The 16,761-nt window shown below is 37.7% G+C and overlaps 1 protein-coding gene across 1 annotated transcript in view; it reads left to right on the top strand.

Annotated features, from left to right (window-relative positions):
* Positions 1 to 16,761, top strand: part of cdc42bpab (CDC42 binding protein kinase alpha (DMPK-like) b) — a 114,523-nt gene that overhangs the window by 28,333 nt on the left and 69,429 nt on the right. The window contains exon 2 of the mRNA XM_052098405.1: positions 14,502 to 14,593. Coding sequence (XP_051954365.1) covers positions 14,502 to 14,593 — 92 coding nt within the window. The remainder of the gene's footprint in view (positions 1 to 14,501; positions 14,594 to 16,761) is intronic.

The raw sequence follows: 16,761 nt of genomic DNA on the forward strand, positions 1-16,761 counted from the left end.
AAAAAGTAAACAAACTGAAAAAATAAAACCAAAGTTTTTTTGAGGTAATGTGTAATGTTTGTAATCTTGTTAAAACGGATTTCATAAAATTGGTATTGGAAAAATTATCGGTTAGGAACTGGAATCGAAGTGAATGTATCGGTATCAGTATCGATATCTTAATTTTTTGAACGATACCCAGCCCTATTTAAAGGTGAGTGGTGATTTCCTATTGTGGTTCCATCTACATTTTCAATCTTGGTGCAATAGCATGACTCACACGGTGTACCTTTTAATGGAGATGGATGGAATGATAGAGAAAAGGAAAGAAGACTGGTTTGCTTTGGTGGATCATGTTACGAAGTAGTTGATGAGACTGCAGGTACAGAGGTTGCAGTAAGTGGTAACAGTAAATTAGGCTATGCCATCTGTGGGTGGGAATCAGCAGTGGCCTGGCGATTCAATATTATATCGATATCTATGTCACAAATCACAGTATTGCGATTCTTTATGTTTAGTGCAATTCCAAACTGTGATATATATAGCAATCTTTTACTCACTAGTTTCTAATATACCTCCAATGGATTTTGGTTCTTTAGGCAATGAGTGGAGACCTTCCTGCATTACTTTAACATAAAAAACTAAACAAAAAAACAATGTGAATGCAGGCTTAAGTATACGTTGGTTTTCTACATGTGTGGAATTTCGTTAACAGCACAGTCCACACATGCGCCTTGAGCTGACAGTGCTAAAGACTATCACAAAGCAGTCATATTGTGCATGCGTTGAATGTATCCATTGAGCTTGAGGTCAAAAGAGTATACTTTCAAATGATAAAGCACTCAGCCTTCCACGAGATGTAATGGCATGCATAAAAGCGAAGTATATTCTAGCCATAACATACCTTGATTACAGCTTTTTTTATCATTGCATGGCAAACTCTTGTAGTCTACTTTTGCCGTATTGAGGATTGTATGGACATTCAGTGAAGCTACATATATTCGTAACTCATTCTGCAGTTGAGTGTTTGTTGACCTACAGTACTTTTCCTCTTCTCCTATAAGAGTAGTTTGCTCTTCTTTTTTTCCCCCAATACTATTATAAAAATATATATATATATATATATATATATATATATATATATATATATATATATATATATATATACACTCACCTAAAGGATTATTAGGAACACCATACTAATATTGTGTTTGACCCCCTTTTGCCTTCAGAACTGCCTTAATTCTACGTGGCATTGATTCAACAAGGTGCTGAAAGCATTCTGTAGAAATGTTGGCCCATATTGATAGGATAGCATCTTGCAGTTGATGGAGATTTGTGGGATGCACATCCAGGGCACGAAGCTCCCGTTCCACCACATCCCAAAGATGCTCTATTGGGTTGAGATCTGGTGACTGTGGGGGCCATTTTAGTACAGTGAACTCATTGTCATGTTCAAGAAACCAATTTGAATTGATTCAAGCTTTTTGACATGGTGCATTATCCTGCTGGAAGTAGCCATCAGAGGATGGCTACATGGTGGCCATAAAGGGATGGACATGGTCAGAAACAATGCTCAGGTAGGCCGTGGCATTTAAACGATGCCCAATTGGCACTAAGGGGCCTAAAGTGTGCCAAGAAAACATCCCCCACACCATTACACCACCACCAGCCTGCACAGTGGTAACAAGGCATGATGGATCCATGTTCTCATTCTGTTTACGCCAAATTCTGACTCTACCATCTGAATGTCTCAACAGAAATCGAGACTCATCAGACCAGGCAACATTTTTCCAGTCTTCAACTGTCCAATTTTGGTGAGCTCTTGCAAATTGTAGCCTCTTTTTCCTATTTGTAGTGGAGATGAGTGGTACCCGTTGGGGTCTTCTGCTGTTGTAGCCCATCCGCCTCAAGGTTGTGTGTGTTGTGGCTTCACAAATGCTTTGCTGCATACCTCGGTTGTAACAAGTAGTTATTTCAGGCAAAGTTGCTCTTCTATCAGCTTGAATCAGTCGGCCCATTCTCCTCTGACCTCTAGCATCAACAAGGAATTTTCGCCCACAGGACTGCCGCATACTGGATGTTTTTCCCTTTTCACACCATTCTTTGTAAACCCTAGAAATGGTTGTGCGTGAAAATCCCAGTAACTGAGCAGATTGTGAAATACTCAGACCGGCCCGTCTGGCACCAACAACCATGCCACGCTCAAGATTGCTTAAATCACCTTTCTTTCCCATTCTGACATTCAGTTTGGAGTTCAGGAGATTGTCTTGACCAGGACCACACCCCTAAATGCATTGAAGCAACTGCCATGTGATTGGTTGATTAGATAATTGCATTAATGAGAAATTGAACAGGTGTTCCTAATAATCCTTTAGGTGAGTGTGTGTATGTATGTATGTATGTATGTATGTATGTATGTATGTGTGTGTATATGTATGTATGTATATATATATATATATACACTGTATATATATTTATATACACTGTATATATTAGGGCTGGGATAAACAATTATTTTTTTAAACGATTAATCTAGCGATTCATTTTTCCAGTCCGATTCGATTTCGATTATCTCCCCATTAATTGACTAATAGCAATTTATACATGTTGATTTACATATCTCAATGAAAAAAAAATGAATTCCTTAACATTGCAATATATGTTTATTGCTCTTAAAATTCCAAAATAAAAGACTATACAAGTGCAAAGTAATGCATTCTTAGTCAGAGGTAGCATTCAATAAAACCTTGAAGCCTTGAAAACACATAGGCCTAGCTTACTGAAAAAAGTGCATCTTGTAATTCTTCTTTCAGATTAAAATAACAACAACTTGATGTCGAGCATTCAATAAAAAAATAAAAAGGTCACCCAAAATACTTGTTTAGAGCAATTGAAAGAATACAGTAACCAATGTAAACTTGAGGGCTTTAAGCTAATACAGAAGTGCTTTTCCAACAAAAAATAAATAAAAATTAACAGCGACAGTGGGAGCCAGCAGCCTGTCGTGGCGTCCTTCCTGAACCAACAGAATTGAACATTTAGTTGAAAACACATAGTCCTAGCTTACTGAAAAAAGTGCATCTTTTAATTCTTCATTCACATAAAAATAACAACAACATATAGTAGTAATACACTCTGCCACTCACCTTTTTCTTAAACTAAAAAATAAAATTCAAGTAAAAGTGTACAAGAGCAAAATAATGCATTCTGATGTCTAGCATTCAATAAAAAAATAAAAAGGTCACCCAGCCACCCTTTCTTAGAGCTATTGAAAAAATACAGTAACTATTGTAAACTTGGGGGCTTTAAGCTAATACAGAAAGTGCTTTTCCAACAAAAAATAAATAATGAAAATAAACATTCAGAATTCAACATTTATGTTGAACATACTGAAAAAAAGCATCTTCATTCACATGCAAATAACAACTTACACTCTGACACTTTCCTTTCACCTTAAGAATACTGTGTGCGTGTGTGTGTGAGCGCGCGCGTGCGGCGCCTCTTCAGGTGCTGGTGCATTGCCGTGGTGCTAGAATGGAAGGCCATCTCCATTTTGCAAAGACGACATATCACGGAATTGTTTCCTTTGATGTAAAAGAATTCCCATACTTTAGAGGAACGAGTGCCTTGCACTTCTGATAGTCTGAGGAGCCACTCGTGTTGCTACTACTCTCGGGCACCGCCATCTTTGTTTTGGGTCTGACGAATCGACGCGCATATTTTGCGTCGACGTGATGTCGACGCGTTGTCCCAGCCCTAATATATATATATATATATATATATTCTGCATTAGAAAATCTATACAGTATAGTGAAGAAATACTGTATTTTGTAATACTTTGAAATATCGATTTTGCTACAGCTCTAGTGGAATCCTCATCTTCTTTCTAAAATGTGTGCTGATATTTATTTTACATGTTGATCATATTTTTGACTTGTTTACCATTGCTTTCAGTTTCAGTCTTTTGTGTGTAGAGTTTCTGTTTATTTAATTTGTCACATAACCTTCCTACATTCAGGGAATTTCTGTCATAGCTGCCTGTGTTAAAAGGTTTGTGTGTTTTGCTCTTTTGCCAGCGTTAATGCACTTACAGCAGGGACCGTCAATTTCAGGCATGTCTAATGGGGGTTTTGTGGATTCTTCGCACACCCCATCTGATTGTATTTTTCCCTGATGAACATTAGCACAGGGGTCCCAAAACTTCCAAGATCATATTGCTTTGTTTGTACTGACATGTCTTCCTCTGGCCTCTGTATTTTGGGAATATCCTGTTTGTGCAATTCAGTGGTTACACAAATGTAATTCTTGTCTGGACTGACACAAGCCATGCCATCCTGTTTCTATGGTAGGGGGGATGCTTTAGGGGGGTGTATATTGCTTTGGGAATTTGGGGGTCATGGGTGCTCACTGTAGCATTAAACACAATTTATCGCCCCATTGCATGTTTATGCAGTATGAAAGTGATTCTCAGGCAAGTCTATGTACGTTTGGTACTTATTAATGTTTTAACGCTCTCCCCTCTAATCACAAGAGGTTTCATATATCACCCCCCCAGTAACTACATGGTACTGTGAGCCATGGCTTTGCCTTAGGGATTGGAATCTCTATGGCTTTTTTATTCATTTGATATCCTGCCAGCTTGTTTAATAACAGGGAATGTCATCATATCAGTAAAGGAAACCTCTGCCCGACACCCTTTTATTTCATAAATGTTATTTATTCTGATTTTTTGGACCCCCTTGGCTAATTGATGGATTTTATTATCTGTTTCGATGTCCTGGTTACGTAAGTTTACTGTTTGTTGTGAGGCATTGCCACTTTTATTCCAGTTTAAGAAGGGCATTGTATGAATTGTAGGTTGTATAGTAATTTAAAGAAAATGACATACATTTTGTTACCATTACTATTATTGAAAATATATATTTATTTTTTATTGATAGAGACATATAATATGGGGAATGAGAAATGATACGAACCAACCTCGAAACATGGCAAAGTATGTGCAGTTGTGCACTAACCAGGCTGTATCTTTGTCAACTAGGTCTGTGTGGATCACCGTGGCAACCACCTCACCACTGGACTATCACTGGTGACTGTAAAATAAACAGAAATCAAGTCCTGAAATAAGAGTATGTGAAGCATTAGATTGTTAGTTACTATGTATTCTTCAAGCTAGAAATACATTTATTTATTTAGAGACTACTGCACTTTGTTATGGCAAGGGCCTATTCACAAGGGAAGTTACACATTTTGCACAATTTTTACCATCTTATTTTCTGTTTCCACTCTTAATATTTCCTTTAATACTAAAAACAATAGATAAAAATGAATATAAATGTTGATTTCATTGTAGTCATTTGATCACGGTGAATGAGTGCAGTGAAGGGTTTGATCTGGAAGTGGGGTCTGTATGTAGATTGCATCACTGTATTACTGTAGCGATATTGTATGAACCATGTTTTTAGGTTCAGGGGTTAATGTAGTGTGTCTATAGGACTCCTAAATAAACACAATGCAGTTATGCCCATATACTGCATGTTAGTATATAAATATCCACCAGGGTTCAATTAGTATCTACCATTATTTGTACCAGGGTTGTGGTTAGGTCTGGGCAATAAAACAATATCAATATTTATCGCGATAAAAAAAACTCCATGATAACGACGATAAGCTTTTGAGTAATTTTCGATATTTAGCCTGTGTTCTACATCTAGACATGCGTGTTGCTAAAAATGATAGCAGTTTGTCTTTCTTATTGTATATTTCCACTGGCGCGTAGTGAGCGAATGTGAATGAGCGCTTTCATTCCTTCCTATGGAAGCCAAGCGTCAAGCTCGCGAGGTGGATTGTAAAATTGGCAGCAGCGTGGGGCAAGCGGTTCCCTAGCGTTGGGAGTGGCTTTGTGCAGATTTCATCTGCGTCAGTGGAAACGCAGCCCCCGACTGTATGGAGTTGCTATAGCCCCCGCTATGCAGGTCACCACGTTCCGGATCCGGACCCCAGATTGATTCCATCTTGACTGCAAGACATACTGACGACGTTTACACCCTCTCATCATCTCTAGTGAGCAGTGCGACAAAGCAACAGTGCCGGTTACATCATATCTGATCTTTCTGTACTGTATTCTTTAATACTTTTCTCTAGCATTGAAACACGCTTCACTGATGCCCGGTCCGCACCCGCTTCCTCTTTTCCACACATGTTTCCAGAGCGCCTTTGTACCATAATGTTTTTTCTTTCTAAATTTAGTTTTATTATTCAGCATGTTCCAAGCCTTTAAAAATAAACAAATAGATTTCTGTTCTAATTTAGTGAAATTATTCTGATTTTATTTTCATAATCTGTGACAAGGATGAAAGACAAAACAATTACTAGTTTGTAGCCTAGTCTTTCTTACTTAATGAAAATAGAAAAATGGTCCATTTTTTAAAGTTTCTCTCTGGAGATACCCCTGAAGCACCATACAGTATCATTCCTCAATCACAAGGGCTTCTATGCCCCCATACTTGGATATCTGTATGTAAAGTAATATGAACATAATTTTAATATATATTAAATGAAAAATATTTTTTTGCAGAAAAATATTTTTTGCTATATCGCCCAGCACTAGTTGTGTTGCAAATAATATCTGCCACTGTTTGCACTGAGGTGTAAGCATATAACATTATTTGCACCAGGGAGCAAATAGAATCTGAATTTCTTTTTGAAATGTGTGCCACAATTGTACTAGAACTTGATCCAGCATCATTCATACTCAATGGGTTTCAGTTACTAATGCCATTGTAGAAATTCACAGCCATGATAAATTCAGTCCATGAGTTAAAGTGTGGAATAATTACTTCAAACTACCAAATAAGCCCCCCCCCCCCCCATTGATGATTGTCGGAACTACAGTGTTAATGCTTTGCTTGGTCACAGTAAGGCCATCCTCAGGCATTTTTGCGTTGTTATCTCACAGTGGCCATAAATAATCCCTGTTATGGCTTCCAGATGTCCCCTTGCCAGAGGAGTAGATGTGTAGAACACACACACTCCTTCTTCCTTTTTGTATCCCTCTTTACTCACCCCAGACCCCAAATACAGTGGGGAGGGCAAATTTACACAAGGACGCACAAAGATTCTCACGAGTGCAGTGTCACGCACACCCTTAACCAGTCTGGTAGGAGACGCAAAGGCAGGACATGTTTTTCCAGTCCCTCAATGCCACTGAGTGTAGTTTGACACTTTCTTTCAAACCTCAGCATGCTTATTTTGCATAAATGTTTTTTTTTTTTTTTTAATACCATGTCAACCATTCTTTGAAAGGATCATAAATGGCTATGTAGTCAATAATGTGGTGAAGAAGTTTATATTTAGAGCATTACCTCACTCTCTCATTAGTCATGACAACCGTTGCTATGTTTGGCACGGCCTTGTTTTTTTTTTTTTTTATTGGGTTTTCAGATGAATGATGCTGTATGGCTATTGTTCAGCTGCCAAAATTCAACAAGTGAAGCATCACTAAAGCTAATATTGTTAATCCACTGATCCTTAGATACATAGAGCAGAACACACCTCATGAAAATGCACTCCGGTATCATGTGTATTTCTCCATTGATGGCCTCCTCACTTGCCCTACATTGATTTAGTTTGCCTTGCTGGTTGAGATGGGGCCACAGTGGATGACTAGTTGGTCAACCACCAACAAGTCGATTAATGAGGGTGATTTTATTTATCTTGATCTATTTTTCTTGATGTACTTTTTTAAATTATGATGTTTTAAGTAGTAGTGGTTAAATTAACATACTGACAACATGCTGTGCTTTAGATGTAATACAGTTTGCATGGTAAAACATTGGAGAAGTTGCATCTTTTTGCTGCTTTAAAGCACTGCCGCTACAACCATAGACATGCAGGCATACATCTTTGGCCACTGTGTTGAATCTTATGCTTTTTTTCTTTTTTTTCAGTGTCCAGTTAATAATGTTGCATATTGTAAGATGTTTAAGAAGTTTAAAAAATTAAAAATGCATCTTGAAACTTCTGCGTTCTCTTCCATTCCATCGTTTTCATCTAGCTGTTTTTGAACGCAGGAGTGCGTCTTATTTTAATGCTTCTAAAAACATGTCTAATTGGGGTCAAGTGTATCGAAACCAGTCTAATTATGCATGGTTTCCTAAAGACTGATTGGTCGACCAATAAAGTTAAAAAAAATAATACACTAAAGTTACAAAAAAATAGACTGACTAAATTATCAATGAATATTTAAAACAGAAAATGTGATCGGCCAAGCTGACACCGCTATCTGCCGATAAACTGTAGACAGATATTGGTTGATTAATCAGCCTGGCCTATATATCAGTCTTTCACTTGTTCAGACAATACATCATCTAGTTTATTTTAAACATAGGTAGTTTTGCACATCCTTCCTTGCTGTCCCATGTGAAGACTTAATTTTAGTGTGGTGGTTACACCGTGATTTATGAGTGCTTGTGGATTATTTTCTGTACACTTCTCTGGTGAATGGTTGCCTGTGAAACAAAGGAGCATTTGAGCACTTCAGTAGTTACTGGTTATGAGCATTATGCATTATTGTATAGAGTCATGGGTTTGTCGGATGTAGCACAAGACCTTCACTGCAGTGGCACACTTATATTAACATATTCCTGCCACTAACCCTTGTCAAAACTGTTGAGGCCAAGAATGGCTGATTCTTTCTATGGATGTCGGTATTATTTTTACTCTTTCGCAGTTGTATTGGTGTTGTTACAGGGTGTGTGATGGAGTACCTGACCGGTGATATGTGACTGTTTTGACTGTTAGATTAGCCTTGGTTCAGTGCATGATTGTAATTACAGTAGAAATGTGGAGCAGTTGTGATGAGATGTAATGACCTGGCTAAGTAATGAAATGGCCTGCTGGGACCAAAATGCCTGGGAGGCACCAATTGTACCTTGGTGATTTACCCACTTTGCTATGAAAGACAGATGCTAGAACTGCACCAGGAAAAGTTCACTCAAAAAGGATAATTCTCATCATTTACTCAACCTTATACCATCTCAAACTCCTATGACATTCTTTCGTCTGCAGAACACAAACAAATATATTTTGAAGGAGATGTGAATAAATCCATACAATGCAGGTCAATGGGGTCCAACAATTCCAAGCTATAAAAATGACGAAAATAATTAAATTAATCCATGTCTTCTGAAGCGATACAATTGGTTTTGAGTGAGAACAGGCTAAAATGTAACTATTTTCACTACAAATCATGCATGATTATAATTTGAAGCTCGATTACATGTTCTCGCATATATACACCGTACACAAACACGCATCAAAATATCTCCCGAAATGATGAGAGAATGATAATTTTTGCGTGAAACATTACTTTAAAAAGATATTTTGTGTGAAACATTTTCTTGAATGCTTGTCTATTATTAGAAATTAATAACTTGGAATGTTTTCTCTTAAGAATATTATGTGTAAAACTTGATGCTAGCATCTAAAAAAAACTTGGGGGAGGAAAAAAAATATATATATATATATAATATAAATAAAATAACCGTGCTAGATGCCGTGGCAGGTACATACAAAACAACATCAGATGAAAAACATTTCTAGTGCAGATAATTTATAATGTCCAGTATCTTAAAAGAAAGGGAATTCCAGGCCTCCAAAGTTGCAGGATCAGCCTTATTGAGTTGTGCTGTAGTGCATTCCAGATTTACAATTCTCAGAAAACTGTGAGTCCAATACTATATTGTACAAATTCCGGGTGTGAACCAATTTTGTATTTTAGACTTTTTCACAGATGTAAACCCAGCAAATAACATTTTCTTCTTGATTAAACTTAAATACAAATCAGAGTCATCATTTAGAAGACATAGACCTGGATTAGGGATGTAAGAATGAAAGAACAGAATTTACATGAACCCAGATGTGAGACAACTGGACATTCCCAAAACATATGAAGAAAGGTACCCGGTGAGGCAGTGTTACAAATGTGACAGTCGTATGTAGGTTGCAGTTTCATTTTGAATCTTTTATAGGGAGTTACATATTCTCTGAGAATAGTTTTGTAATGGATAAGTTAATGAGCTAAATTCTTTGAAGTGAAATTGAGATTAGACCACACCGTGTCCCAATCCACTTTTATATTAAATGAGTCCAAATTGCGGTTCCATGTGGATAAGATAGGGAGAGGCTTTGAGGTGTTTTCAATTAGTTTGCTATATTGTAGATCACATCCCTAATGACGAGATCCAATCCAACAAGGGATGAGAAGGGAGAGGGGATGCCCAAGGTACTCCTTATGCCTTTAAGGCTGATCTAAACTGAAGATAAACAAAATATGAAGAAGCAGGCAGAGAAAATCTAGTTCTTAAAGTCTGAAGCGAGCAAAGGCCTGAGATATCATAGAGATTGTTGCATGTGTGTATACACAGGGCACCCCAAGAGGGTTGGACGAATGGGCGATTTCCACTTAAAAAGTTGGGGTTATGCCATAGGTGTGTGGTACAGCAGAAATGAGAAAAGCCCCTAACATGCTGCTCTCGCCTTTTCCAAACCCTGAGAGAATTTGCAACGATGGGCTAAATTTTGAATTAGCCTATTGTTCTTTTATACAACAAAATAAAATATCTTGCAGCCTATATGTCTTTACCTTGGCAGATTCAGTTGTTCTCCATAATACCGTAGATTGATTGTCGAGCCATGTATTGGTAATTTGGAATTACCAATAATATAGCTCAAAATTTGGTTCTGCAAGCCCCCATGCGAGTTTGGATTGCTGAAGTGTGGATAATTTAATACCAGGGCGTCTACCGTTCCAGATAAATCTGGAGATCGTAGACTTAATATCCTTGAAGTAATTTAGGGGAGGAGAAAGGGGCAATATAAAGAACAGAAAATTAAGAAGAGGTAGCACATTTATTTTGATGGTGGAAATTCTTCCCTGTAGAGATACCTTGAGATTGTTCCATCTTTGTAGATCGTTGTGTTAAAGTTATCACTGGCAATCTTGCTAATTTATTTTTTAATGTTAATACCCAGATAAAATACTGAATTTTTTAGTGGGATGAATGAAGGTATAGGGGATTTTACATCAATATGGTTGACTGGCATTAAAGCTGACTTGTTCCAATTAATCTTATAGCCTGCTAAGCCATGAAAATAGCCGAATTCCTTGATAATTAGAGGGATTGCACATTCAAAATTATTTAGTTATGAAATTATATCATCCGCGTATAGTGATATGATATGGCTATGACAGTGAATCTTGATAGAGGGGATATTAGACTGCCTAAGCGCTTGTGCTAAGGGTTCAGTGGATAAATAGAACAACAATGGGGAGAGCGGGCAGCCTTGCAGTAATCCAGCTGTAGAAGAAATGAGGAGGAAATCACATTGCCTGTCATCACGGATGCCAAAGGAGAATGATAAAGCATTTTGACCACTGAAATAAAGTTAATACCAAAGTCATAACGTCTTAATACCGGCCACAGATAAGTCCACTCCAGCCTATCAAAGGCTTTCTAAGCGTCAAGTGAAAAAACAGCACATTGGCTCAGGTAAGATTCTTTGATGTCGTTTATTTGAAGAAGCTTCCATAAATTATCATATGCAAGACGGCCCCTAATAAAGCCAGTCTGATCCTCGTTGATTAAACAATGAATGATGTCTTCAAGACGGATGGCAAGCACTTTGGCATATATCTTTAAATCACATGAGATTAGGGAAATCGGTCCGTAAAAAGAACATTCTAATGGATTCTTTCCTTTTTCAATAGTAAAGAAATCAATGTTGTTTTCTGGTCTCTATGGAATGTTCCAGATTTAATTGAAAAATTAAATGAATCTAACATAATTGGGCCCACAAGGTCGCAAATTTCTAGATTAAGATCAGAAGGGATACCATCAAATCAAGCAATTTTACTTTTTAAAGCATTATGCAACTCATCTAACCCCAAAGGAGAATCTAAAGAATCCTTGTCCATCTGTGAGATACAGGGTAGATTCATCTTGTCTAAATACTCCTTATACAGGAATTCATCTGGATAGGCTTCAGCTGTATATAAATTAGAGTAGAATGTCTTTAAATGTGTCGTTGATGGATATAGAGGCCGTAATTACCTGATTGTTAAATGCCTTATTTGCGTAGATATGTGCCTTAGTCTCACATTCTTTTAACCTTAGGGCTAGTAAGTGACTAAACATCTGAATCTCTGTAATGTTCTAAACATCGTTCTTGCAAATTCTGCCCATTTAAACTTTTCATTAAGGTAACATTATCTAGCTGGCTAACATATATGAGGTTTAATCAAATGACATCAGTAAATGCATTGAAAATTACGAATAAATCAGTATGTTTTGCATTGTATGCCATATTTTTGTAGCAAAGCTAGTTTTAGTAAAGGACACGTAAAAATTTGTCCATTCATATAGACATGAATGTTAAAAATATTAAAATGTATGCATGCCATTGCATTAGATAACAAATATTTTATATTCACAAAAATAATATGTTAGGGTTTAACTCGCACAATGCAAAACAACAGATATACTGTTCAGAATTAAAACAAAGTATTTGGACACTTCCTGGTTGTCAAACATCAATGGAACCTGTCCATAATGAAAGCTGAGGTGTGCAATTTCTGCGACAATAGCATCACCGAACAAAATTGCAGAAATTAACCTTGTTTCAATGCCTTCCGGATACACCCCCCTTCTGCTGTTGACCGAACAAACTGATAGTGGACTCAAACTGTCATTGGTGGACTCAATGTTGTGGAGTTTGGATGGATGGGTAGCTCAAAACTCATTTTTATAGCCCCACAGAGACACTGTTTACAGATTTTGAGAAAGTGTACTTAGAAATGGCTTACTTATAGTTGTCTCTGCATATTAAGCTTCGAAATGAGAAAGTATTTTAATACCGAAAAAGTTATACTCTTCAGCTTTATTGTGATAAACTACACATTTGGTTACTCTTCTATAGGACATGTGTAAACATGAGGGGACCTGATTGCATACATTCATTAAAAATGTCTTTGACACTAGTTAGTTATTTAAATGATTAAGTAGTAAAAATAATTGCATAACCGGCTAAATAACGGCTCCGGAAAGGTCAGCATCATATGTTTGACAAATGTTTCGATATTTTGGTATCTAATAAAATGAAATTAATACATTTTTAAATATGAATTACTTAAGGGTCTAAATACTTTTTGGGGTCACTGTATATTCTGGGAGACTTTTGTCAGAGTTCCCTCAATCTGAATGTGCCAAATAAGATGAGACTCTTAAAAGAGTTCACTTTGACCTGTTTGTTTAAGTCTGACAGGCATTTCCTTTTTTCTCAGCGGACCGGACTTGTTTGAGTTTCTCTCCTCTGCACAACCCAGCATTGCTATGGCAACAGCGTTACCCCACCGTATGTGCACAATGCTGATTGGATGAGAGTCTTGAGTCCAAATTGTGCTGCAGGACGAGAGTCTTGAGTCCAAATTGTGCTGCATGGGTGTGCAGCAGTGACCGTTTACACCATGTGTGCTCTCGAGGAAAGATTTAGCTACATCATAGTTCAGTAATGTGTATAAGAGCTATTAGATGAGGTAAGGATTTACCACAGGATGTACTTACAAAGGAAGGTCACTGTTACCTCATTCTGAGATACTAAGTTTAAAGCTGCATGGACTCAATGACAGCAGGTGTGGGAGGGATGTTTGTGCTCTTGCTGAGGATAAACGTGGCATATCTCACTGTGGTTGAGATCATTCCATGCCCTCCTCTGTTCCCACGTTTTTCCACACCATATTTTTCCCCACTTGTTCGATATCTGAGCAGGGACTGCAGGCCTCCATCTAGGAATGATACACCCTGTGCCCAAACCTGGAAATGATAAGGATTTAGAACATATGTCATCAAAACCACAAACAGAGAATAATGGCAGAGTCGAAATGTCTTTTGCAAATTATTTATGTCTTGACAGCCATTTGGGCAAGTTACTCATTCAAGTGTTGACCAAAAGTGTTTTTTCACGATTATTTCAAATGTCGTGTAATCGTGGAATTCTTGCTTTGTCTGATTTTTTAAATAAGCTGATTTTTAGGAGTAATCACCATATTGGTATGCATGTAAATGGTCTTGTTGAGCACATTTGCATGCATGATCTTGCTCTATGCTTAATAAGCTGACAATGTTTGTCATGGTCATAAACGGTTTTAGCATTAACCGACCCGCACATGAAGATTTCTGCTCATTTCCCTGATTATGCATTGCATTTAAATACTTTTACCGGCATTCTTACAGACTTATGCAATGAGTGCAAGTGTTGTGCACATGTCTGTTTACATTTTACGTCAAAATAAGCAGATGTTTGGTAGTTATCAGTGTACTGATATTCATTTAAACACACTCGACGACTTCAGAATTTTCATTTTTGGGGTAGCTGTTCATTTTAAGACTAGTTGATTTCCATTTTTTTCTTGCCAAGTATTCTTTGACTGATTTTGTCCTTTTTCCTTTTAATTTTTACAGCCAAACCTTTCATGTCCAATGTCAAACAGATGCGCTTACGCAAGGAAGATTTCGAGATCCTGAAGGTGATTGGACGGGGAGCTTTCGGAGAGGTATGTATTGCCATATATGCCAGTGTAGAAAGTCAGCATTTTTGAATGAGTAACATTATTCAGATTTTCTGTAAGCATAGGCATGTTTTAGTGTAAGGAAGTTCTTCATTCAGTACTTTTAAGAGCTTTAGGCAGCTGATGTTCTTTTGTAATGACTGTAGTGTGATGTAGTCACTGGAGAATGTGTGGTGGACAGGTAGGCCTGGAAACCAGCACTATTAGGTTACTTTAGTGAAGCCTGGCTGCTCAGTATGGTCTATGAAGCTTGAACGTTGGACGGGAGCCACATTCTAAAACCCTAGCAAACTTTTTTGTGGAATTTTTATTGAGGTTTTATTTCATAGTGATTGAGAAAACAGCTCCTTGGCACTTGGATGTTCTCAGGTTTGCCCATGCTGTGTTAACATTTAGCTCTGTTACATTCCTCAGAAATCAAATACCTTAAAGTTGAAGTCCATTTCTGCGGCACTAGTGGCACCAATGGAATATCAAAAGTTATGACTGTTTTCAAACAGGTTTACCAAACAATCCACATATGGAGTTCACCCAAAAAATAAATTTCTGTCATCATTCACTCCAATCCCATATCAAACCCCTTTTTTTCTTTGGAACACAAAAGAAGATGTTTGTCACCATTCACTTTCATTACATATTTTTTCCATGCATAGAAAATGAATAGTGACTAAGGCTGTCATTCTCCATAACATCTAATTTTATGTTACATGGAAGCAAGGATGTCATACATGAGCAAAATGACAGTGAATAAATGATGAAAGAATTACAATTTTTGAGTGAACTATCTCTTTCAGTAGATTTAACTGGCCAAATGTGTTTTGTCTACTTGTCAATGTCTGGTGAGCTTCGATTCATCTCCACCCCCCCCTCAAAGGGATCGTTCTGACACACCCCTGGACAGGGTTTCCGGCCTAGGTTCTGCTCACTTCAGTCCATCTGGAATCAACAGCTCATGGAACTTTTGCAGAAAGGCTGTTCTGTCTGATGTGATTCCATTTCCAAAATAACACGAGAAAGGAAGCAATGCAGCTGTGAGAAACTGTGCAAAGAAACACTTCAGGCAGATTGAGGATCAGTCAAACACTTTCATCTCCTGATGGATTACGATAGGCTTGAGCAAGCAAAAGAAGGGCCCATGACATCATTTCCTATGCAGCCTTCTGAGCCAGTAGCTGCCACTGAATTGCTAATTTGAAGATGGAAGCACAGAGTCAGTTGGAAGATAAAAGGTTTCCATTGTTTTTTTAAACAAAAACAAATTCATTGGAATGGTCCGAACGAATTTCTGGATCCTTTTAACAAAGTTTCTTTTTCAAGTTAAGTCGGTCCACTTGGTGGCTGTATTTGGAATGCTCTTGGGCAGTTTGGGCAGTTATTTTTCTATGTAAACAAGCGTCATGACAGTGCAGCTCCTATCTACTTGAATGGGGAAAGACCGAAATTTCCAAAATGGTTGGTCAAGATTAAGATAAAAGAACATATTTAAAATAAGCAGTCAAATTTTATTGGCCCAAGGAGCTTGTTGTACTCAAGCACCCTGTCCGTGACGCATGCTCCAATCCCTGGCGTCGCATCTAACTCGCACCGGCCCCTCACCACTCCATTCCGACACCTGCGAAGATGTTTAAAGGCCGCGGTGGTTAAGCTGTATTTTTTCCGTTGACTATTGGCTGTCATTGGCCGCTCCAATTTCTTCCATTCATTTAATAGAAGTGGACCGTCTCTGCTAAATAGTCTCTATTTTGATAAGCAGGAAATGTTCACGGAACTGTGAAGTCACCAATGAACAGTCAACGAATGGTCTATAAATTTGTTCCATCCCAGCATTGGCAAAACACTGTTAATTGCTAATCGTGACTCATCAGACTCATTTTGGGGCTTAGAGCACACTGTTGCTTGTTGAAATGGCCTTTATTTATGAGGGTAGGGGTGTGGGAAATAGAATTTTTGAAGATGTCACCACATACTTGATGACTGACAGCAAAGACCAAAAAACTCTAAAGACGACTCCCTTAAAGCAAGACTGAGCCAAGAACACTGTGCTTCTTCCTGATCTAATCACTTAAGGGGACATTGCTAGAAAATTGATGTGTTGTCTGGTCATCATTTAATAGAGTCAAAATATCACACACCTAACAAAACCTAATGCTTTA

The sequence above is a fragment of the Xyrauchen texanus genome, chromosome 30 (assembly GCF_025860055.1).
Source record: "Xyrauchen texanus isolate HMW12.3.18 chromosome 30, RBS_HiC_50CHRs, whole genome shotgun sequence".
Taxonomy (NCBI): domain Eukaryota; kingdom Metazoa; phylum Chordata; class Actinopteri; order Cypriniformes; family Catostomidae; genus Xyrauchen; species Xyrauchen texanus.